The sequence below is a fragment of the Diceros bicornis genome, chromosome 5, assembly GCF_020826845.1.
Source record: "Diceros bicornis minor isolate mBicDic1 chromosome 5, mDicBic1.mat.cur, whole genome shotgun sequence".
Lineage (NCBI taxonomy): Eukaryota > Metazoa > Chordata > Mammalia > Perissodactyla > Rhinocerotidae > Diceros > Diceros bicornis.
Window position 1 is genome coordinate 97,683,834 of NC_080744.1, and position 24,506 is coordinate 97,708,339.

At 51.9% G+C, this 24,506-nt stretch overlaps 1 protein-coding gene across 8 annotated transcripts in view; it reads right to left on the reverse strand.

Annotated features, from left to right (window-relative positions):
- Positions 1 to 24,506, reverse strand: part of CEMIP (cell migration inducing hyaluronidase 1) — a 159,619-nt gene that overhangs the window by 70,677 nt on the left and 64,436 nt on the right. For 6 of the 8 annotated variants that reach the window (XM_058542598.1, XM_058542592.1, XM_058542591.1 and 3 more), the window contains one exon: positions 1,502 to 1,611. In XM_058542598.1, coding sequence (XP_058398581.1) covers positions 1,502 to 1,595 — 94 coding nt within the window. In that variant the 5' untranslated portion in view covers positions 1,596 to 1,611. Of the gene's footprint in view, positions 1 to 1,501; positions 1,612 to 1,925; positions 2,905 to 2,935; positions 3,019 to 24,506 lie in introns of those variants that run through there. The other 2 variants (XM_058542597.1, XM_058542594.1) reach the window with 2 other exon arrangements.

The window sequence follows — 24,506 nt, forward strand, 5'->3', positions numbered from 1 at the left end:
ACACCCAAACAGAGAGAGATATCCAGGAAGTGGGAGGAAATATCCAGGGAAGTCCCTGATTAGACCTTCCCAAGGCCCTGAGGTGGATCACACTAAAGGGAAATCCAAACCCAGTTCCTGGCACAGAGTCCATGACCTCTTGGTGTCTTTTAATTGAATAAATAGTGGAAGGATAAATGAACGAATTCAGGGAACATCGTCAATTGTTGCATTGAAAGTTAAAATACAGATTTCTTTTTTTTTTTTTTTTTTGAGAAAGATTAGCCCTGAGCTAACATCCATGCCAATCCTCTTTTTGCTGAGGAAGACTGGCCCTGGGCTAACATCCATGCCCGTCTTCCTCCACTTTTATATGGGACACCACCACAGCATGGCCTGACAAGCGGTGCGTCGGTGGGCACCCGGGATCCGAACCTGGGCCTCCAGCAGCGGAGCGCACGCACTTAACCACTACGCGACAGGGCCGGCCCCAAAAATACTGATTTCTTGCTACGTCCCCTCAGGATAGGAAAGATTCTACAAGGAATGACTTTGAAGGAATTTCATTAGTTATGATTAGAGATTACTTCCTTCCATCAGTGGGTTGAAAAAAATAGAATATAATACAATGGAAGGTCCTTTATTCTTATTGTAGAAAAGTATCCAGCTCAATTAATAATAATAGCATTGAAAAAAGAGCAATCAATGGTGATGGTAACATTACTAAACTTCTAGTAAAAATTAAAAAACTGTCCGCCATCTCTCACCTTCTTCTACCTCTAGTTTGGGTTATTCGATTGCTGTTTTCTGCAGCCCGTGCAAACACTCCTCATGCTTCTGGATGTCGATTCAAAATCACTCAAAGCAAAAGCAGACGATATTGAGAAAAATAGATCTAAATCCCGTCCAGAACATCACAGCTGACAAGGTGCTCTAATGTAGCCAGATCTTAGGATGGCAAAGCAGGAACAGAACATTGAGATCAGGTGGCCCAGAGGTGGCAAGCTGGCTCGCAGGTGTGTGTTTTTTTCTGGCCCCCCAAAGTGGTTTGGAAAATTTGGATTGATTACCAACACTTAACAGGTAGGGAGCTTTTACGTGAAAATCTAGATTTCTGCCTTCTCTTAAACTCACGAGATCCTGCCACAGGGACCCCACCTTCACACGCGGCAGCAATTGGCCAGAACCGCAAAGTGGGTTCCCTTTAGAGGGGTCTGAACTCCTCAGGGGACCACCCTTACCTGGCCAGCTCCACCGGTTCATGCCACTTGCCTGCCTCCTGTAGACACTGAGTTTGTAACCCCTCAGTCTAGTCCAACCCCTTCACTTTGTGTATGACAAAACTGAAGCTCAGGATGAGACGTGCCCAGGATTAAGGAATTAGCAGGGACAGGTCAGAGCCCAGCCACCCTGAGCCCGCCCCCGTGGCTCCTTCTCCTGGCCTCCCAGCAGCCTTGCTTCAACAAGGGGCTGTGCCTTCCTCGCTGAGATGCGAAAGTCCAACTGGTTTGCGGTGGCTCACCTGTGGATGTGGCCCCAGGAACGTGGGCCAGGATGAGCCCACTGATCATCAGCATCACCTCGAAGGAGAAGTCCTGCCCACCAGCAGCTCCCATCCTGGCACAGTGCGTCCTGCAATGGAAGCACGCCGAGTCAGACCTGCAGCCTCCGCAGGCTGGAGCCAGCGTGTGGGGCAGACGCAGACACAGACAGGGCCACATGCACACACAGAGGCAGTGCCGGCATGGGCACACTCCCGCCGGCCAGCACAGAGTCCTCGGCCACCATGACTCAGGGCTGGGCAGATTGGGGCATGTAAACCCCGTCATCACTCGTGGCCTGCAGCTCAGAACCCCAGTGAGGGATGGAATTTCATCCTTGGCGCTCACGTTCCCTCCCCTCCAGAATGAAGCTTTTTCTTAAGAAACAGAAAAAACAAAACATACTTCTACTGAACGTGAGCTGGAAATTAGAGGCCACCAACTTGCTGTGTGAGCTCAGCTGATATGATTAACTGCCTCGGGCCTCAGTTTTCTAATATGAAAAATGAGAATGTGGACAGGCTGATTTCTAAACTTTACTCCACCTTTAGCAGTGTAGTTTCTAAAACAAGTCTTGATAATAATATTGAAATCCTAAATATGGATGCCTGTGTATTACAAACCCTCTTCATACCACCTATCCAAGAGGAAAGTGGGGTGGAGATAGCTGATTGCCCCCCAATATCAAATTGTCTCTCCTTACTCAGTAACACAACCCCTGATTTTTATCTGGGCACATGGCCATCTAGAATAAAGGCTACCTTCTCCAGTCTCTCTTGCATTAGTTGTGGCCTTGGAATTAAGCTCTAGCCAATATAGCAGAAGTACAGTGTGTGAATTCCAGGAAATGTCCCTAAGGGCAGGCAGGAAGACTTTCTCCCCTCCTCCTCCTTCCTGCTGGCTAGAAGTGGACCTCACGGCCGGATCTTCAGCAGCTGTCTTTGGCCACATAGTGGGGGCCAGGCACTGAGGACGGCACAGCAAGCAGAGAGAAAGAACTGAGGTTCCTGCTCTGCAGAGAGCTGAAATGGCCTGACTATGGATATACTTTTATGTGAGAGAGAATTCAACTTCTATTTTATTAAACCCACTTATTTTTTTTTCTTTTACTCATACAGAAGGTGAATATGGGAATCTGCCTAGATAAACTTCAAGAAAGGAACTTTGAAAAGAAGATGCCAGATTCCCCTTTCAGAATATAGGGCCACTTGGGGAAACATTTTTGTCCTCAAGTCCTATGTGGCACACACAGATTGCTCAGACTGGGCTTGGGGAATGGCCAGTTCTGGCTTCCATGCCGTCGTTCCCAGAAACAAACAGACATTCTCCCACACTGAGAAAAGGGCCTGAATCTGTCTCACGACACAGGCTCCTCCCTCTGAACTAGCTGAGGAACAAAGCTGACCATCCCTGACCTTTCAGCTCCAGGTGAAACCCTTTGTGTGCGCTCCGTGAGTCGGGGCAGGTGAGAGGGTCTCACATGGAGCACACAGGCGTGCTGGGGAGGAAGGGGAGCGAGGAAATGATACTCAGAATCAATGCCCGCGGTGTCCCCTTAACGGGCACCCTGCCTGGCCCAGGTCTGATCTGCAGAGAACAATGGGGCCCATTCTAGCCTCTTCAGTCGATCGCTGGAGTCACCCATCGCAGCATCTGGGAATGGCGCCTTTCCCATGGCCCCCAGGAGAGGAGTGTCTGCTTTGTGCCCTTTGCAGTAGAAAGGAGGGGAGAGTGGGGACAGGACTGTCTCGTGGTTCTCAGGGGAAGCCAGGGCCCTGCTCTCAAGTCTAAAAACCAAAGGCAGTTTTCTGTCTGCTGCCGAGAAGCCCCGAATTGTCACGGGGCTCCTCTTAAGGGAACCTGGATGTTTAGGCCATGAGCTGGCACCTTTGCGTGGTAAAGGAATGTGACAAGCACCAAGGTTGGAGGTGACAGGGCACGGGAGGCAGTCTGGCTGCAGGCAGCTGTCCTGCTCTCACTGTCGGGTGACCCTTGTCACGGCACCTCCTTCTGTGGCCTGGGACTCCCCAGGTGCAGAGTGGGAGTTGGCACACAGGGACTTTAGAGCTCTGACATCTTCCAATTATATCATAGGTCATTTCAAAGACAGAAAAAATCACTTTCTGGACAGACGTAAAACAATTCCACTTGGAGGGATGATGCTCAAATCCTCTTGTTCCTAACATTAAAGAGACCAGAGTCTGCTGTCTCAGAGCCAGCCATGTCTGAGCCATCAGATCAAAGAGACCCCTCTGTCCACACGGGTGAGCCCCACATTGCCGGGGGGCGGTCCTCCATGCCTTCTCGCCCTTCCAGCGCCTAAGTACAGAAACCCTGAGAAACTTTCTGTTGAGGTGAATCCCCAAAGATTCTCAAATTTCACTTGGGAATTCTTCACCCAGGGAGGATGGCTTTCTCCGTTGGCCACAGAAAGCCTTCTGGCAACAGGAGATGCGATCCGGCTTCCCGGGCTGACAAGACACTGTCTTGAAACGGGTCCCAGCTATTGAAGGCCTGAGAAGAGTGCATGGTGGCTAACAGTTCTAGAAGTTTCCGCAGGAAGCTATTGGCAGGAGGCTGGCTGACTGCTGCGCTTGCTGGGTCCTGATGGCCCTGAGCTGGCCTTTTCCTTAAAGGTGCAGCAGACCCCTTCAGCAGAGCCTGTGTGGAGGAAGAAGGTGTCCGCGCTTTTTGGAAGGCTGGCACTTCGGGATATTCCTTAAGTCTTCACAATAACAAGCTAAAGTTTTCCAGCAGCTCAGCATTCCCTAGTCCAGCTGCTGCTCGTCCTTGTATTTATCAGGCCTCCCAGGGATGAGGAGCAGAAGCAGGAGCAAGAGACGCTGCCCGCGCTCACACACCAGGCGCCTGGTCTGTGCTCTTCCTCCGGGCAGCCCGGCCACAGCTGCCCTGGGGCCCAGAGCTTGTCACCTGCAGAGCAAGAGGAGCAGTGTCATTCCAGCCTCCAGAGACGCCCCTGAATCCTGGCCAGACCTCCCAGAGCAGCCGCACCAGCAAGAGCACACCCACGGCGTCCTGGGCCCAGGACGAGAGTTCACACTGCCTGCAGAGCCGCGGAGACCAGACCCTCTTCAGGGACCACGGCGAGCAGAGGGAGATGCAGGTGGGGACAGGGTCAGTTTAAGCTCGGAGCAGGGGCAAGCTGAGATCTACGGGGTGATCCGGAAGCTCGTTTTGGGGAAGGAGAAAGCACAGGACAACTGTCACACTCCCTGGCAAATGTGCACTAAGAGAATTCTTGTTTCACGGAAACCGAGACGAGGCCCAGCTCAGTGACTAGCAGCACAGTGTGGTGACCAAGAGCCTGGGCTCCAGAATCTTCCATCATAGCCAGGCAGCTTACACTGGGAAAACCATCTGACCACCTGGGCCTCACTTTTTTTTCTGTAAACCTGGAATAAGGCATCCTAAAGTCCAAGGCCGTTGTAAGGACCAAATGAGATGCTCCACATGAAGAGCATCCAGCTCTATGCCGGACCCGTGGTCAGTGCCGAGTCATGGGAACTACTGGTGTCAAGGACACGTGGTAGCACACATGAAAGAGCCTGGGAGATGGAATCTGAGGACCTGGGTTTGAGTTGCAACTCTGGCTCTCACCAGCTGTGTGATCTTACACAGGTCATTCAACCTCTCTGTGGCTTAGCCTTCTCATTTTTAAAATGGGAACATTAATACTACCCATAACCAGGAGTTACTGTTGTGAGGCTCAGTGGAGATAGGCTGGCTCTAAAGATGTTAGTCATCTATCGCTGGTCTCCAGATTAGGTCCTGTGGGAGGTACAGAGGAACCAGATGTGAATCTTGCCCCCCACCCCATGCCTGGAGTATCTTACTGGCAAGAGGAGAGAGGGAAGGAAGGAGGAACTATGCCCCCGAGTGACGAGCTGTTGTCCTCCTGGACAAAGGTAGAAAGAGAGATGGTACCACTGTCCAGACACGACAATCAGTATGAAGACCACTCTCTCTCCTGCTGAGATGTGGGAGACTGGGAACCAACAACACCCTCACAAATTCTCTTGGAAACAGTGTGATTTACTCTGTTATGCCACTTACTGGTTATGAGTCTGTTATGTGCTGAATTGTATTCCCTCAAGATTCGTATCTTGAAGTCTTCACTCTTAGTACCTACTTCAGAATGTGACTATTTGGAGGTAGGGCCTTTACAGAGGTAATTAAAGTAAAATGAGGTCATATGGGTGGGCCCTAATCCAATAGGATGGGTGTCCTTATAAAAAGAGGAAATTAGGACACAGACACACACAGAGGGACGGCCATGTGAGGACACAGCAGGAAGGCGGCCGTCTGCAAGCCAAGGAGAGAGGCCTCAGAAGAAATCAACCCTGCCAACTCCTTGATCTTGGACTTCCAGCCCCCAGAACTGTGAGAAAATGAATTTCTGCTGTTTAAGCCATCCAGTCTGTGGTACTTTGTTATGGCAGCCCCAGCACTCTACTGCAGCGGCCTTGAGTCAATTAGCTCATCTTTCTGAAGCTCATAGGTCTCTCATCTGCAGTAACAGTAATAACAATAGAAGCAAACACCAACCCAGGCTTTGCTTTTCATATGTTGACTAATTTACTTTTTCATAGCAACCCTCTGAGTTAGGGATCATTATTACCCCCAGTTTGTGGATGGGAGGACTCAGGCACAAGGAGTCTAACTTGACTGAGGTACACAGCTAGTGGGTGACAAAATTCAAAGCCTGCTTTCTTCTCCAGGAACTGTGCTTCTAATTCCTAAAGATAAAATTATTTGCAATATAATCTCAAGCTATTGGAATGCAGGTAGAAAAATGAGAGATAACACAGCCAGCACTTCTCAAACTATACTGTGCACGTAAATCTCCCAGAGGGCTTGGTAAAGTACAGATTCTGATTCAGCGGTTGTGGGGCGGGGCCTGAGACTCTGCCGAGGGTCACAGAGCCAGCAGGTGCACAGTCAGGATTGAGCCCAGGAGTCTGGCTCTGGACGCCGTGCTCTGTGAAACAGGAACAATAACTCCCCCACCCCGCCATCTCTCGGCCAGGCTCACTGAGGGAGGAGACGTTTGACAGGTGATCTTTCTCTGCCCCTCGTCAGCAGATTAATGACCCTGAAATCAAGCTGAGGGGAAGGGGGGAGGTGGGCAAGAATCTCCCTCAGCTTTCTTGCGTTGGGAAAGCCTTGGTGGCCCCCTGTCATTACAACCTAGGTTTCTTGTTCACGGGCCTTAAAATCCATGCCATTATTCCTGGAGGGCCCAATGGGGCTGGTGCAGGCTGGATCCCCTGCACAGACTCAACTTAGATCCTTTTCTGGATAAGAACCCACAAGTCTATCCCAGCGGCCACGAGAAACTGTGGAAATTGGAAGGCAGAGGCCAGAGATCTGCTTCCCTCGGGACAGAAAGCTCCTCTGACAAATCGTGGTTCAGAAACCCTTCTGTAACATTCCCTCTCCCGAATCAGGCAATGGGCAGCTGGCTCCCTGGTCTGCCGCTCGTCCCAGCCCAGGCCCAGCTCTCGCAGGCAGAGGAATGCACCTCTCTGGTCACTGGTCCTGACTCAGCACCCCCAGGGAGAAAGAGGAGGTGGGAGGCAGAGCAGCCACGCACCCTCTGGATCACGGGTAAACACTGGAAGTGTCCCACCTCTGGGGATTCTCCAGCAGTCCTGAGCCCTTTCTCAGAGGAGCTGCCATCAGCACCGTCTCCTTGGATGGGATATGTGGGGCTGCCATGTTAGGGACCCCAGGGGCAGGGGGACCCGCCCTCCTCAGAGAGAAATGCTTAGAAGACCCTTTGCTCCTGCAAATCAGAGCATCTCCCAGGGTGCTCCACGAAACGTGCTGCTCTGGCTCCAGCTGCCCCTTCCTCTTGAGAACACGCCTGCCCATACCTCTCTCATAGCCACCAAGACCAAAAACACTCCAGAAAAGACCAGGGACATTCCAAAGCCTGGTCTCCTCTGCAGAAACTGTGCTTCTAATTCCTAAAGACGAAGTGACCGGCCATTGAGTGTCAGTCTCACAGAATGCGGGGTCTGTGTTTCAACACGATTCGCGTGTGTGCCCAAGTTTGCGAACCACTAGTTCAGAGTGCTAACTCAGCTCAAGAGAGATTCTTGTCAATCATCTATGTGTCAGCCTCATGAATATTTGACAGAGCATTGGCTAAGCACTGAGCATTCAGGCTGTTTCACAAGATAGATACAAATTTAAGTCTCAGATCTGCCCTTAAGAATTGTGTGTGAACTTGGTCATTCATTTAACAATCTAAGCCTCAGTTTCCTCAGCTGTGAAATGGGGGAATAATTGTAGCCGCCTTACAGGGCTACCAGAAGGATGAAATGATGCATGCGATGTGTGTGGCAGGGCGGGTGGCCCAGGGTAATGCTCCATCAATGTTGGTTTATCACCATCATCCATGTCTGGCTCCTGCTCACTGCCTGATGTGGCTGACTGTCAGTGTGACTTACTGAATGGGATTTTTAGGCAGCCTCCTGCACGGATAAGTTGGTAATACTCCGTCATCAGTGAAGAGGTACCTCTAAACGAGATGCTTTCTCAAAAGCTTGACATAGAGGACTTGACAGAGGAAACACTGGAGTGGGGACACAACACAAATGCGACCTCACGGGGGCCCCACGCTGGGCTCCGGGCACATGCCCCGCCTGGACAACGGGAATCGTGCCCACGGCAGCAGGCCACAGCCCTGGGCCCCGAAGTCGGAAGCCCTGTTCTTGGAAATGGGACACAAATGGGTGGGGAGGTCCCCGCGACCTCAGGGGTTCAGGGGCGGCGGGAGGAAGCCCTTCCTGTTCCGCAGCTTGTTCAGTGTTTTATTCCAGGAGTGCTTTGCTTGTCCCTCACATTCGAGCACAACAGAGCCCCCAAAAGAGGAGAGGAGGGAAATAAAAGATAAAAGACGACTTATTTACACCTCCCACTCTTCCGGACATTCCGTGGAGGAAGACAAGACACCTGCTGGCGAGGGGGCCATTGGGTGGGGGGTGGGAGGGAGAACCGCGCCCGGGAGCGGAGGGTTCTGACTCCCCCGGCCCGCTGCGCTTGCTTATGCTGCTCCCTTGCCCTCCTGTTGTTTCCCCACCGCCGTCCTCCCAGCAGCGCTGCGCCCCCTTGCAAATCTGCAGCGTGTCCTGAGATTCCATTTCTCCCTCCCCGGAGGCGTTCTCCCGGCCCTAGAGTCTGCATTAACTGCTTCTTCCTCTGCATCCACAGCCTACTGATCAAACCTTTCTTTAAGGTATCTCATTCTGTCTCTGGAATTTACTGGATGATTTCCATTGGAAACCTGGGCTGCAGGTTCCCTGAGGGCAGGGCCTCCATTAACCCATTTTTCTTTTCCCACAGACCTTAGCCCAGCAGCTTGGTGCACAGTGGCTGCCCAGTCCACACTGGACAGTGAGTGAGTGTGTTTGCCAAGCGACTGCTGAATGAACAAAGGACCTGGATACCTGCCTGCTCTGCAACGTTGGGCTCTTTGTCCAGTGCGCTCCAAAAAAACAGGTGGGAGTGTTGAAGCAGAAATTGGAGACAGTTAAACAAGCTGATCATTTTTTAAATTATAACTCTTTTTTAAAAAACTTCTTTTAAGCCTTATCCTCAGTTGAGGAAAAAAGGGTATCTTCCCTATGAAGCTTGGTTTTCTCCCCCAGGATCGTGAAGGAGGAGGGGAAGTCATATTACTGATATGGCTGCCTTCTCCCCAGACTCACCAAGTCCGGGGCCTCTGCTGCAGTCTGAGCGGACTGGAGGCTGCAGCGAGGAATGGTCCTGGCCTCTCCTGCCAACCCCAGCACTCTCTGGAGAGGGCACTGCAAACTCTAAAAGGTAACCCAAATGTCCCAGGGTCCCCTAATCTTGGTCCCCAGGCATTAGATCCTTGACATCTCCGAGCTCACTTAGTCACACGGGAAGTCTGGCCCCTTGCACGGTTCCTCTTTCCCTCCAGGTGTATCCAAGACCCCTCACGGTGCCTACACAAACCCACGAGTCAGCCCTGTCACCGCTCATTCTGCCAACGTCCAGGGATGCCACAGCCACAGCCCCTCACGGTCCCCAGTCTGCGGCTCGGGGCTCAGCAGGGCTCCGGCTCCGCCCCTGCGGCTGAGCTCAGCCTCCCATCCTCCAGGAGGAGAGCCAGCTGCTGCCAGCTTGGTGCATGGCTCCCGGGAGACTCCTCACCACCGGAGCTGCTGCCTGCCTCCTTGTGGAAGCTGCCTGTCTCATCTGCATGGAGGGGTAGAGCCTGTGCCCCATCACACATCCCATAGCCAGCTGACCTGGCTCCTAAGGTGTCAGGTTAACAGACAGGTTCTTTCAGTGCACACAGGTCCAGGCAATGCACCCTGCTAGAGTAGCTGGGTCCCCTTCTATCCGGTCCCTCCGGACCCGACATGGAATCCGCAGGGCACACGATGGCTTCTTCCATTTCCAGAAGCCTCACTGCCCTTTCCTGCATTTGGGCCTCTGTCTGGCCTCCCCAATCCCTCAGATGGGTCTATAAACAAGCAGGTCTCATCTGGAAAGAGCGTGTGCATTCTTCTCCTTCTTCTCCTTCTCCGTCATGGATGTAAGGAGGTACTGGGGACAGGAGCTGCCACCTGAATTCAAGGACAAGTTGGCCTGGGTCCCAGCCCTGGCTTTGTGGGATCGTCTGCAGAAGGCCCAGCAGCAATGTGAGCTGGCTCTCCCCTCCTCGGGGCAAAGAAAGCCTGGGTGGGGGGAGCTGAGGAGGCTGCCTGGCCGTGGGGCTTTTATCCTAGTGCCTTGCCCTGGGCAAATGCAGTGAGGCCTGGCCTCAGAGTCCTGTGCCCCCAGGGCCGGCAGCTGAAAGGTCAGAGGATGCCCAGAGCAGCCTGATCACAGAGTTCAGTGACCTCAGAAGGAAGCCTCTCCTAGGACTCTGGGTCAGAACTTTGGGGCTGCCCAAGTCAAACCACCAGCCCCCACATACCTTCCCCACGGGTTGTGTACACTCTACTGGCTGGGTAAGTGATTGTGGCAATCAACACTTCATCTGTTGTGTGTTTAACTGAAAATACCAGCATCAGCAGTTGGCTTGGCATTTCTCCTGGCCTGAAGTTGCCCCATGTGTGCCCACTTGTTTCTGAGGCTCCAGAAAGATTTCTGCAAAATGACCCCTGCCCTCTCCTCCCTACCTCCTTCCAGTGTAGGACCTGCTCTGCTGCTCCTGGGATATTTGACGGCCCCTCCACTACGTAATCCTTCACCCTGAGAGGTTCCTGCCTGATGGGGGAGGGAGGTCATTCCCACTAATAGCTTTACTTCCAAGAGCATCAAGCCAGTGCTAAATAAGAGTGAGGCTGCAGGGGTGCCGAGGAACAGCAGCGATGAGCAGAGCATGGGGCCCAGGGCTTGAAGTTCCTTTGGTGCAAAGTTAAGGAGTCTGGACTTTATCCTGAAAGCTTGGGGGGCTGCTGGTGGGGACAGGGGGAGGGATGGGCGGGGAACCAGAGTGCAGCCCAGAGGACTCTGCCTGCATTGAATTAATTCAACACATACTCATTAAGTGCCTACTGCATGATGGTTCTAGGCCCTGGGCCACAGCAGGAAACAACTCAGGAAAAGACCCTGCCCTGGGGTAGGTTAGAGCGTGCAGTCCAGTGAGGGGCGGGGGATAAAGAAAAGTAAATGCATCTGTGTGCGTCTGACAGTGTTAAGAACTATGGAGAAAAATCGAGCAGATAAGGGGGGCAGGGAAGTTCTCACAGAGAAGGTGACACCTGAGCAGAGACCTGAAGCAAGGACAGGGCGGTGGTGCCACGGGATATCCAGGCAGAGGGAACGCAGCAAGTGGAGGGTGCCAGGTGGCAGCGGGTTGGCATGTCCAGGGAGCGGAAGGAGGCCGACAGGAGCCACGCGAAGGGCAGAGGACGGAGGGGGCTGGCTCAGCCAGGGTCGGGGAGCCCGGTGCGGGGAGCGGACGTGCGGCAGGGAACGGCGGTTGTGGGGGGTGGGGGGCCTGTAAGGGCAGGGTTGGGGTGGGAAGGGAGGGCCGTGTGCTGCTGTTTGCGGCCCGGCATACGACGGACACGACGCCTTTCCTCTCAGCTGAGGCCTCCTTGGCTCGGTGCTCCATCAATTATCTAGTCAGGTGGGGTTGGCTTAAAAACACCCCCGACTCGGGCTCGCCTGGTGGTGGAGTGGTTAAGTTCGCGCACCCCGCTCTGGCGGCCCGGGGCTCACGGGTTCGCATCCCAGCGGACACCTACACCGCTTATCAAGCCATGCTGGGCAGGCGTCCCACATACAAAGTAGAGGGAGATGGGCACCGATGTCAGCTCAGAGCCAATCTTCCTCAGCAAAAAGGGGAGGATTGGAAACAGGGCTAATCTCCCTCACAAAAAATAACGCACCCCCACCGGTGGTGGTGTATTTGCGGTGGTGTGCACCAGTTTAAGCGAACTGCACAGCACGCCTGCGTCATTCCTACTCCATCAATGGCTTCAACACTGATCGCTAACCCTTCTCGAGGGATGCCTCCAGGCCTTGCCTGTAGATCGCTGTGCACTGCGTGGGCCCAACTTACAACTGTCCTCAAGATTCTAGGGCCCAGAAGGAAGACAGGGCATGGGACAAGGTCTAAAAGGCTGCCTTCTGGCTGAGTGGGCCACACGGAACACGCCTGGAAAGGAAGGATGTTCTCAAAACCGTAAGGCCCTGGAAAACGTTAACTTATTAGAATGGTTCTGAGTGTGGCTCTGTTCTGTGTGCTTAGACTGTGTCTGTCACAGAGCTGCAGTTCTGAAGCACCCATTCTCGGATGTAAGGGAAGGGAAGGGGGATGGCGCACCAGGGAGACTCATCGCAGGGGCCCTGCCAGCAGCTGGAGCTGTCTGACAGCCTGAGTGGGAAGGGCTGCAGCTGTGTGTGTGTGTGTGTGTGTGTGTGTGTGTGTGTGTGTGTGACAGAGAGAGATATTCCTCTGTGGAGTCTGATAAGCACACAGATCACACCCCTGCCCCAAGGGCTCCGACGCCCCTGGCCTGGGCAGGACCCAGTGATCCTTGAGTTTGCACACACCCTGACCCCCGGATGATTCCGATGCAGGCAGTGCCCTCTCAGAGGCACAGGCGGAGACCTGTGTTTAGACTCAGGACAGACCCCCACTGCACTCTGGCCCATGGATTGTGAACTAAAGGCATCCTTCAGACGGCAAACAGGCACCTCTGGGGGCAAAGGCCTTCTGACCCGGGCAGAACACTCCTCTCCCAGGGCCAGGTGTCCTCAGGAGAGGACAGGTCCAGAAATAAATTTAACACAAAAGGTGATGAATTTGAGTTTTCCCTAAAGGGAGAATCAATCTTAAAGACTGGTGGGAGAATGTGCTATAGTCAAAGGGAATGAGACAGAGGGAGAACTGGGCAGGGGCAGCACAAGGAGAACTCCAGGAAGGGCAAAACCGGGCTGTGGGCCTCCAGAGCCCACAGTGGGTATCTGTGGGTTTTCCTGGCCCGCTTCCCTTCTCCAGCCTTCGGCACCTCCCTCTTCCTTTGGCAACTGTCTCTCCCTCACTCTCAGTCTATGTGGTTCAAGTGGGGCTGACCCAACCACCTTGGCTCCCCAGGTAGACATGCGGCCCAGCCTGGCCAATGAGTTTCTTCCATTCCCTGGCTGCTGTGATTGGTCCAGGGATGGTCCCATGACCCAACACAAAGAAAGGGGACGTGGAACTATTGGGAAAGCTGGTTCTCATCCCACCGTGGTCGGCAAGCCTGGAGTTGCTGGGGCCTTCTTCGCCTCTGTACTGAGACAGCCTACCTGAGAACAAGGCTTGCAGAGAGGCATGCAGAGCTCAGAGATGGAGGGAGATAATACCTGAGCACCCAGATCCAACTCTGCCTGAAGCTAGTACTATCCCTGGACTTTTCAATTACTTGAGCCAATAAAGTTCCTTTTGTGTTGAAGCCAATTTGAGTTGTATTTTGACATTTACTGTGGAAACAATCCTGACTAATGAGCCAAAAGGGGAAGGCAAGATGAAGGTTAGTTCCTTACAAGTCTTTTTGCTCTCATAAAATGTCCATTTTAATCAATGAGGCCTCATATTACTTTATTGGGAAAAGAGACTTCCTTTCTCCAATTGTAGCATGTCCCCAAAACATGCACGTCCCTAGGAAAGTGACCCACATTAGAAAGAATGAAAGTTATTGCCATCACAAGTACAAGACTCATTCTTGTAGGCTCCTGTAAGAGCCATCTGACGGCCTACTCTCCATCCCTACCCCAGTCCATCTTCCACAGACCACCCAGCGTGGATCATGGCACATTTTTGTTTAACACCCTCCAGTGGCTCCCACTGCACCTAGAATGAAGCCAGGCCTCCTCACCCAGCCCTGCATGGCCTGGCCTCCTCTCCAGTGTCACCTCACACCCGTCTCCGCTCCTGCCACCTTAGCCTCTTCGTCATTTCCTTTGAGGATGCCAAGCTCATTTCTGCCCTAGGGCCTTTTCACACGCTATCCTTACTGCCTGGAATGCTTCCCCCTACTCCACCCATCCTCAGGTCTCAGTTTAAAGACCTGTTCTTAGAGAAGCTTTTCCTGATACCCCCTTCCCATCTGAAAGAGAAGGTCCTCCCTGTAAACACGTTTCGTAGTGTCCTGGTTGGTTTCTTCACTTGCCACAGTTTATAATCATATATTTGCTTGTGAGTTTGCTTATTGTCCATAAGCTTCATGAGGGGAGGGATTGTGGCCATTGGTAGAGTGTGGTCCAGGGACCAGCAGCATCACCTGAGGGCTTGTCAGAATGAGAGGTCTTGGCCGAGGCCTCTGACTGGCAATCCTCAGTGATTCACGTGCACATTGAAATTTGAGAACTTCCCTCCTGAGGGACCTTCCTCTGCTCTAAGACACCTTCTGGCCTAATCTTTCCCCGACTGCTAGAGGAGTCAGACCTGCTGGTTTCTGTGCATCTCCTTCCATCTCCCTCTTCTACTAGCATCATTGATATTATCCAGTAGGGCCACCAAACTTAGGACAAAGGAGGTAGGCCATGAAAAGTCCCGCAAAGAGCTGGGGGCCCCGGAGGGCTTATGTGAGAGCCCTGAGACAGTTGTGCGGCCCACAAGGGAGGGAGCCCGGGATTGGACACAACAAGAAGCCAATTTGCTGGCACCTGCTGCGTCTGGAAGTGGGGCTGGAACGTCATGAGGCTGGGCCTGGCAGCAGTTCAGAGAGTGTAGCCTTCCTCCTGCTCTCGTTCTCAGGCTCACACAAACCCAGGAAGGGCAGAGACAGGGGATGTTTGCACAGCAGATAGACTCTCTCCACTCCTCCGTCTGCCGGGCCAGATTGGAGTCGGGAGAGAGCACGCTTGATTTGGGCCAGAGCCCCTCCTTTGATCTGAGGGGCTTGTCTTCTGCTGGGTTATTTATTTGTAGAAACCACTCTGGTTTCCTACTACTTCAAATACACCTACAGGAAGTGACACCAGGTGGGTCCCAGCCCAGGGTAGTTTTACTGCCCTGTGTGCCACTGGCATGCTGTGCCTGGGATGGGTCATCTGTACTCCTGCATGCAGGTGTGATTCACAGCCCTGGGTGACAGAAAAAAGCCCGCGATCTTAGGGGGAAAATGTGTTCTGATGAACCTAACGAGGAGGAGTGACTGCAAATCAGGAGCCCTGGGTTCTGGTGGGAGACCTTGGGAAGGCCCCTCTGAGCCTCTGTTTTCTCTCTGTAAAGGGAGACCCAGGGAACCAGCTATTTAGCGCGTCCTCAGAGCTGTGTCCCCAACAAGGGCTGTGACAGAGAGGAGTAAGGGTGAAGGTGCCCACTTGGAGAAGCTCCCCTACCAGCCCTGAGCTCTGGGGACCCCTGCTTGACCACTAGGGGACCCCTGGGCTCCACATAATTGCTTCCCCTCAACACTTCACTGTGAAGATTTTCACACATACAGCCAAGTATGTGCACACCAACATGCCCACACCCAGATGCCACCAGTATCATTTTGCTACATTTGCTTTATCTCCTAACGATTCATTCATCCATTCCTGTCTCCATCCAGAAATCTGCTTTTTTAGGATGCATTTCAGGGTAAATTTCAAGCACCAATACACTTCCCCCTAAATACTTCAGCATGCCTCTTATTAACTAGAGTTCAATATTTTTTTAATCTTTTGAGGTAAAATTAATATGTAATGAAACACAAACTTTCAGTGTACATTTTCTGAGTTTTGACAAACGCATATACCTGTGTAACTCAAGCCCTTATCACGGTACAGAATGCTATCATCACCCTGGAAAGTTCCCTCATGCCCCTTCCCAGTCAATTCCCTCTTCAAGAGGCAACCACTGTTCTAGCTGAAAAATATCAGAAGCATCCTATAGATTCATTTTGCCTGTTCTAGAACTTCATATAAATGGAATTATCCAGTATGATGGAAGCTTCTGTGTGAAGCTCCTTTCCTTCAGCATGTTTTTGAGATTCACTCGTGTTGGTGCATGTATCGGTAGTTCATTTCTTATAACTGCCGGGCGGTATCCAACTGCATGAATACACTACCCATACCACATAGTTGCTTTATGTTCCTGCTCTAGGGAACCGCAAGTGAAATAGGGTTTGGGGGGAAAAAAAGGAGGGACAACTTTGCTACCATAACAGCCGGACAAAGCCATGTTTGCCGCTGTCCTCAAACCCAACAAGATGCTCTGGAGGGAGGTGCCCTTGGGTCAAATCCCAGCTCTGCCACTTAGCAGCTATGAAAGTGGGCAAGTCCTGGGAGCTCTCTGCTCTCTAGCTTCCTCATCTGTAAGATGCTTGTGGTAATGGAATCCTCCTCAAGCGGCTGTTGTGAGGAATAATGAGGTGAGGCACGCAAAGTGACTGGCAGGGTACCTGGCACAAATAGTAAGTGTTCTAAGTGTCACTATATGTTGGTGGGAAGGAGCTTTGATTTTAAAAGATGTGTTTGAACTCCACATGTGCCACTAAGTGGCTTTGCAATTCTGGGAAATTTCTGTAGGTTCTGTTTAAAATAGAAGTGGCTTCATAATATTTTATGATATTACCTTGTGGATTTATTATTCCTGTTTTTCCCCTTTCCATTCAACTTTTTAAACCACCTCCCTTCAACATTGTAGGCTAAGATTCCTCTCCCACACATAAAGCTGTTAGTATCGTCTACCTAATGAAGATTTTGTGAGAATATATACAAAGTGCTTAGGAAAGCCCTCGGTATGCAGTAAGTGCTCTATAAAAGCTACCTTCCATTACAGCTGTGCTCTCCAAAAGGGCAGAGCAGCAACTGATTCATATTTGCTGAAAATAGTGGACGCTCAAGGAATGCTTTTGAGAGAGTCTCACCCTGAGAAGTCAGGACACCGGCCATGCAGGTCAGCCTCGGGCTTCCTCCCAACAGATGCTTATTGGAAATGGAATTCAAAGGGAGCGACAGCAATGCCTAAAGCATCCCCTGGGACCCTCAGCCCGATCTCCCAGGAGCTGCAGCCCACACTCGGTTCCCAGCCAGGAGGAGCCACCAGGCAGTGCACAGAGCCCCTGCTTCAGGCTCTGGCTTCCTTTGCTGAGCTGAGCTTTGGCCCGGGGCCCTGGCCCGGGTTCAGCCCAAGTTGGCTGTGCTGCCTAATATCTTCTAGAGGCTACAGCTGGAATAAGTTATTCCTTGCTTTTCAGCGTAAAATGGAAGAGAGCTGGCTAAGAGAGGCGGTGGCACTGTCTGCTCGGGGCAGGACTGGCTGGCTCACCGAGGGCCTGCAGAGGCTGGAGTCAGTGCCTGGGTGGGATCTGAACCCAGAGCTATCTGACTGCAGCTGTTTCCTGCCTCTGACTGTCAGTTTGCTCCTAGGATTAAATCCGGAAGTTGTATCTCCAGCGCCTTGCAGCAAGCAGGAACCTTCAAAGCCATTGAGCCCATGACTTGTCCAAGGTCTCATAGTGAAGATTCAAAGCCAGGTCCCAACTCAGTTCAACGGAGGTGTATCATATGAACAATATGAAATTGTTGATGTTCAACCGTTTGATCTACAAAAATGGTAGTTTCGTATGATTCACCCTATACATTTATCTAGCCCCCGTTATGCATATACCACTGTCTTTGAGGCTGGGAGGTGGGAGTGGGGGGCCAGAGACGAGAAAACGATGCTTGCCCTCAGAGGTTACGTGGTGTCTATAATCTACTCTCTGTTGCGATCTCTTTCCTAAGGAGTCCTACCTCCTACAATGAGATCCACACCTTCTCAGGGCTTCAAAGACCCTCATATTCTGAGGCTTCCCAAATCTCTACTTTGAGCCAAGGTCTCAACCCTGTGCTCCAGACCCACTGTGCTCTGCCCGTTCATAGAGTGGGCTCCTGGAGCCATGCTTGTACAACGGGACTCCTGGCTCCCAGGCCAAACTGACTGAACCAGGGGCACAACTGACCAAAGCCAGGCTGATGGTTTTTCTCCTGGTCCAGTCCCTTCTTGTGGCTTGCCTCTATACCTGCCTTTGATTCTAGGAGACACCTTCTGTGTCTTCACAATAAATCCAACCTCCATGCTTTTTTTTTGCATTTTGTTAAATTTAGCTCAACTTGGTTTCTATTACTTGCAACCAAAAGAGTCTTAGTGTTTCATCCCCATAAAGAAGTGATCGGCCTTTCTCTCTCCAGGTCTTAAATGGTCACTGGAACTTTTAGACATGACATATTTTTCTGCGTGGATTTCTACCCTATTCTCCTTGGCTCTCCTGTGTGGCTATAACCCCGTCTCTGTGTGGCCAGAACTTTGTAAGGACAAAGGATATGATGCCTGGGACTCACTGTGTCTCCCAGGGCTGGACAGGAGCGAGCTGAGCAGGACTCATGGAGGATGCATGAAGATGGCATATGTGACCGTGGGCCATAGGGGGCATTTTGCCGCCCAGCTATTTGGGCACATAGTAGGATCTGCTCTTGTGTGCTTACAATTCAATTCATGTTGGAACAAAGACAAACCAAAAATCAAATAAACAGCTTCCAGACACCAGCACTGCAGGCACTTTGTCTTCCTCCTCCCTTAGGATTGGAACAAGAGAAGCACCACTTCGTTTGGCTGTTCTCCAGGGCCCTGGCATAAAAGAGTAAAGGGAGGAGCTGAGAACATCACTCAGAGCATGTTGGGACATGAAAGCAGAGGAGTAAAACCCTTCTTTGAATGGAGACAAAAGATTTTCTAAAAACATGCTTCAGTATAAAGGAAGACGATGCCAGAGGAAATGCCTGCAAGCTGGGTCAGAACGTTTCTCATGCCATAAGAACAAAGTGCTGTCCTCAACACTAAACCAACTCCATTGCCCCTATTAGTTATTATTCATACCTCTCCAATTTCCAAAAAAAAAGCAGTGAAAGTAGCCATTGATTCCCAAAAGGTTCAGATTCTGATTCAAATACACATGTTGTGTGTCTCCTACGTGCCAGGCATTGGGCTACGTACTATCTGGTTTACCCCTCGCCATATCCCAGAGGTCAAGTTATTTGTCCAAATTCACATAATCAATAAGTGACATGTCTCCTCTAGGGTCCAAATGGTCAGACTGTCAAGCCATTGCATTTGCTCTGGCTGCTCTGCTTTTCTAAGAAACTAACCCTTCTTTTGAAGAACAGCAGTGAACTCAGACAAGCGCCCCTTCCTGCCGAGCAAACTCTGCCTCCTCCTCTCTTGCTCATGGGCTCATCCACCCACTTTGAAGTTCACAGTGACCTCCTCCCTCCTTATCGTCTCTCCAGTCATGGGCGCTAGTCCAGGACCTCTGTATTGCCTTCCCCGACATTCACAGTGGCCTCCTGACTGGTCTGCCATCTCCACTCTTTTCCTCCTTCTGATCCATCTCCTGCACTGCCACCAGAATAGTCTTTCTCTAGGAAAGATCTTGTACTTTGCACCCTTCTAAACCCCTTGATGCCGTAGGAGGCCCCTCATGAAGTGGCCCCTAGCTGCCCATCCAACCTCACCTCTTGCCACTCTCCATCCCCTACCCCACCTTCTCACCTCCACTCTGGCCACCCTAGACCACCAGAAGACCCCTCCCCCAGCACCCTATGACTGTGTGTTCCTCACATTGCTTTCTCTGCCTACAAGGCAGCCTCCAGCATCACTGCCTGGAGAAACCCTACCACCCGTCAAGGGAGAATTAAAAGTCACCTCTTCCTGGAGCCTTTATTGGATTTCAAAGAGGAACTGATCACTGCTTTCTTCCTTATTTCCATCTCCACTGAGCACTTGTCATTGTTCACTACTATTATTACTATTGTAGAATTTGATTACATGTATCTCCCATGCTAGAAGGTAAGCTACTGGAGGAACCTTACTTTTTTCACCTCTACAGCCCTGGTCCAGGGTCTAGCACAGAACAGGGATTCTGTAAATGCTTGTTGGATGAATAACAGAATCTATGCACAACAGGTCAATGAACAAATGACTTGTCTTAACTCTAAAAAGAACCTCAACCAGAGAGGGATTTAATCAGTCAGCCGATCACTGACCCATCTCATTGTCTCCTTTATCCTCCATGTTTCTCCTTGGTCCTGCTGTGGAGCAGTGGTGGACCCCACAATGGTCTGCCCACTTCCTCTCTTCTAGGACCTGGACCTCCCTCTCCATAGTCTCTGCAGGGACTCCCACGTGAGTCAGCACCACCCCGGTGCTGGCCCCCGCTGACTGGTCCACAGGTGAGCATCTGACTCAAGCCAGACCAGTGAGTCACTTCCCTGGGGTTGTGGACTTGGGGCAGAGAGTGAGTCTGAGAACAATCTTGTTGCTATGGTAGAAGCTGTTCCATACAAGGCAGCAGCCCCTCAGCTCCCCTGTTCCCTATCAGTCTACCCTAAAGGACCTAAAAGGCAGTGAGGAGAGAGGAAACAAGGGACGCAGGTCAAGGAGAGAAAGTCTCGAGAGCATCTGTGCCCTGCCCTCAGCTGTCCCTGAGGTCTGACTCCCCTACTGCCCCGTCTACAATTTGGCCTTTCAGTCCTACCTAGGATTCTTCAAGCCCTCACCTTCTCCCTTTGGCTTAAGTTACTTTGCGTTGTGTCTCTGTCACTGACAACCCCGGGCCGGATGAGTAAGGAGGTGAGCGGGAGACCTGGAAGAAAATCGGGCCTGACCCTGGCTGCGGCACCCCGCTGTGTTCCAGCTCAACTACTGCGGGCCAGCTGCTGTGGCAAGAGGCTCCCCCCTCCCCTTCAGTGGTCAGCAAAGTCCCTTACAACATGGCTCCTCCTCACCCCACAGTTCAGGACCTGTCTCCTTGGAGGAGTGAAAAGGAAACACGAGAAAGAAGCTGCCAGCTACTGTCTCCTCGAATCGCTGCCACAGCCAACTCCCACCCAAGCTCTCCCTGTACCGCCCACCCCTCTCCTGGACAACCACAACAGCTCCCTCTCTCTCCAGCCCATCTTGCCAATGGAATCTTCCCCAAACACATATTCATTATGTTCTGGTCCTGCTCAAAAGCCTTCGGTGCTGTCCCTTCCCCACCACCATGGCCTGCAAACTTCTGATGGCTCAGCAGAGTGTGGCCCTTATCTAACTCATCGCACTTTGTGCCAATTAATGTGCAGCATTGTGGGCCGCACACTGCCTCCCCTGCAATCCTTGACCGTTTCTGCCTCTGTGTCTTTGCTTGTTCAGCTCCCCTGCCTGGAAGCCCTTACCACCTATTCATATATTTTGCTTACTTCCACATATTTCCATTCTACCTCACTTTTGAGAACTTCCCTGATAACCCTGACACCTTGCTTCCTGATAAACTTTCTTGCTTCTTTCTCTCTGTTGCTCACTCCACTTAACCAAACATGCCTTTCAAATTAAGAGAAACCCCCCATGTCCTTCGTGTTCCTCCACCATATTCATCTAGCATGTGCCTACAACGAAACCAGGACTGGCCCAGTCTCTTAGGTCACTGGCGGAGCCAGTAAGCCCTCCTGCTGTGCGAAGGGGGTGAGCAAGAGGGAGGAGACCAAGATGACTCAGGGGTTTGAGGCTGGGGTGGAGGGTGGGCCCCTGGCCAAGACAGATCTCCCAGCCGGCTGAAAGTGCCTGCTGAATTTGAGATGCTGTGGGAGCCAAGTGTCGATGTGCAGTAGGCAGTTGTGTGGGTAGGTCCGGAGATCAGGAGAGAGGTGTGGGCTACAAATGCAGTTTAAAGCCATGGGGGAGGGGGTGAACTCATCAGGGGACACACCAACTGTGAGAGGAGAGGTTGAAGCCGGAGCCCTGGGTGCACAGAACAGATTCAGCTGGGGTGAACTTCAAAGTCCACTGGACCCTTTTAGGGGGTTGCAGTCCTGCTCTCAGAGGCTGGGGAAACCTGCTTCTGGGGAACAGCTTCCTGCACCCTTTCCTCACCCAGGCACCCCTTCCTGCCCATCGGCGGGCAGGCTGCAACCTTTGGGCCAGCAAAGCTGTCAGAGCATCTGAAGTCCCTGCCTGGTGCGTGTGGGGACAGCAGTCCTGCCGCCAGCTCCTGGCTGCCACCCAGGCCCACCACCTGCTCTGCCAGGTGCCCCACATTTCCCTGCCACCAGCAGCTGCCGACACGGCCTCTGCCCCACAGGCTGTTCGGACTCTCAGAGGATTCTTCCTCCTTAGGAACATCAAGAGGTGGTTTCCTTCCTTTCCTGCTGATGCCTGTTGGAAGAATAACCCCAAGAGATGCTCTCCACAGCTAGGGTGATATGAACCGAACTTCATCTCTCTCCCTAGAAATGCCAGCTGCGTGAGTCTGGGCCGAGGAGAAAAGGCCCCACGGGCTTAGGTCTTGGCATGCTGAGCTCTGCCTCCCCACCACCTGTCCCTGGGCCAACAGGCCTGTAAACGTGTTACAAGGTGTTGAGTGGTTGTGTGAGGCCAACCCAAGGTGTCCGAGCCCGCGGTAGGAACAGCTGAGGGCAGCTGTCCAGGAGCAAAATCTCTCGCCGGCCCCTTTCCCAGAACCACGGAGCGTGAGAGGCTTCTCTATAGGTAAAGGCTGGCAGAGGCCACGTGATGAGGCCAGAATAAGAGGAATTCACATGGCTTGTGGAGGCCAGAATAAAAGATCTCCACCTTGGCCCTCTCAGACCATGCAGTATCCTGCAGGGCTCCCTCTCGGTTTTTTTGCAAAGTTTCCAGTGAATAACACACTTTCTGTTTTATCTGGGTCTTCTCCTTCTTAACGGTCTGAAGATCATCCCTGTTCAACCTGCCACATTTAAGTGCAGAACCCTGTGGCCCCCTCTTGGGGATAAAGCCCCCTTTGTCCCTGCAGGAGTGTTGGAGGAGGGAGCACACAGGCTGGATAGCTGTGCATCGCGACATCACCATCTCATTGAAAATCATGGAGGGAGTCCCAGGATGAGCCGTGTGTCCCCGCAGCTCACCGTTCACACCTGCTGCTCCTGGTCCCTCTTGGCTGGGCAGGTAGGCTGATTACCTGGCTGGCGACCACCCTGCCTCAGCATCCTGTCTCTCTGTAACATTCTGAACAAGCCCACAGTTCTGCCATGCTGGGAGAAGATGGCTTCAGAATGAGTCTTCTGAGCACACAGAGTGAGAACCTGTCTTCTTGGCAGCATTGCTGGCTACTGCCTTTGGTGACCAGGATCATCACACAGCCACAAATTGCAGCTGACGATCAAAGGCATCTTGCTGGAAAGAGGGGGAGGAAATATCTGATGCTGAGGGTCCTGTTCCTGGGTGGCACTGGTCGCCACCCCACAGTGGCTCCTCAGCTCTCTCTCCTCACACAGTGGTTCTGAGTCGCTGATGGAGGCTCCACCCCACTCCTGGGAGCCTGCGGTTGGCTCATATTTGCCTGATTGAAGTACTTTTATTCCCATGGAGCCTGAAGATTACTAGTCACTAGTTTCCAAAAGCTACCTAAGAACCACCCAGGGCATTTTTAAAATATACAAATTTTTGAGCCCTTTCCTGGAGATCTTGATTCTGTATGTCTGGGATGGGGCCCAGGAAGCGATCTTTTTTAAAATACTCTTAGGGCTTCTGATTCACAGCCAGCAGATGGAAACTACCTGCAGCCCCCAAGTCTTTTCACCAGAACAAGAGTGATCTTTAGGCTTTAATATTTGTGGCTGAGTTGCTGAACCAAGAAACAGGTTCAGGTTCACACTAATGCTTAGGCAGTTTCCTTTTCATTTCAGCTTCCCGTGAATGTTCAGATTCTAAGCTTCCCACCCAAATCCTGCCCCAGCCAGTGGCATCAGAACCTCCAGCAGGCAAGCCTTTTTCACTTCCATCCGCGTCTCTGAAAAAAGAGATGAGCTGGTCTCCAAGCTGCCGCTTGTCACCAAGCAGCGTCCTTGGCCAGTGGCCTGCAGGCGTCCAGCCGGGGCAGCAGCACACAGGACTCAGCTCACTGCCTGGAGCATATGCCTTCTCATTAAACGTTGAACTTGTGTGTTGGTTGTTGCCATTATGCATTTGCCAAATCTGCTGTATCAGGATCCACGACCACCACCACTCCAAGAAGAAGACGAGTTTGGGCACATCCTGTTTGAACATCGGTTCTATTGGCCCAGTCAGCCAAGCACGTGAATAGCTGCTCCACAGGCCTCTGACTGACAACCAGGATTAGTGCAGGCAGGTAAGGCACTACACCGAGTCAGCCACCCGGCAGTCAAGCTCAGGCTGGGTTTCAATGCGGGCGCTCCCTCAGTCATAGATGGTGGGAATGTAAAAGGGTGAGGCAGCTTTGATAAACAGTCTGGTGGTTCCTCTAATGGTTAATCATAGAGTTCCCATATGATTCAGCAATTCCACTCCTAGGTATATACCCAAGGGAAATGAAAACATATGTCCATACAAAAACTTACCCACGAATGTTCATAGCAACATTATTCATAACAGCCAAAAATGGAAACAATCCAAATGTCCATCAACTAATGAATGGATAAACAAAATGCGGTCTATCCATACAATGGAATATTATTCAGCCATAGAAAAGAATGGAGTACTGATAC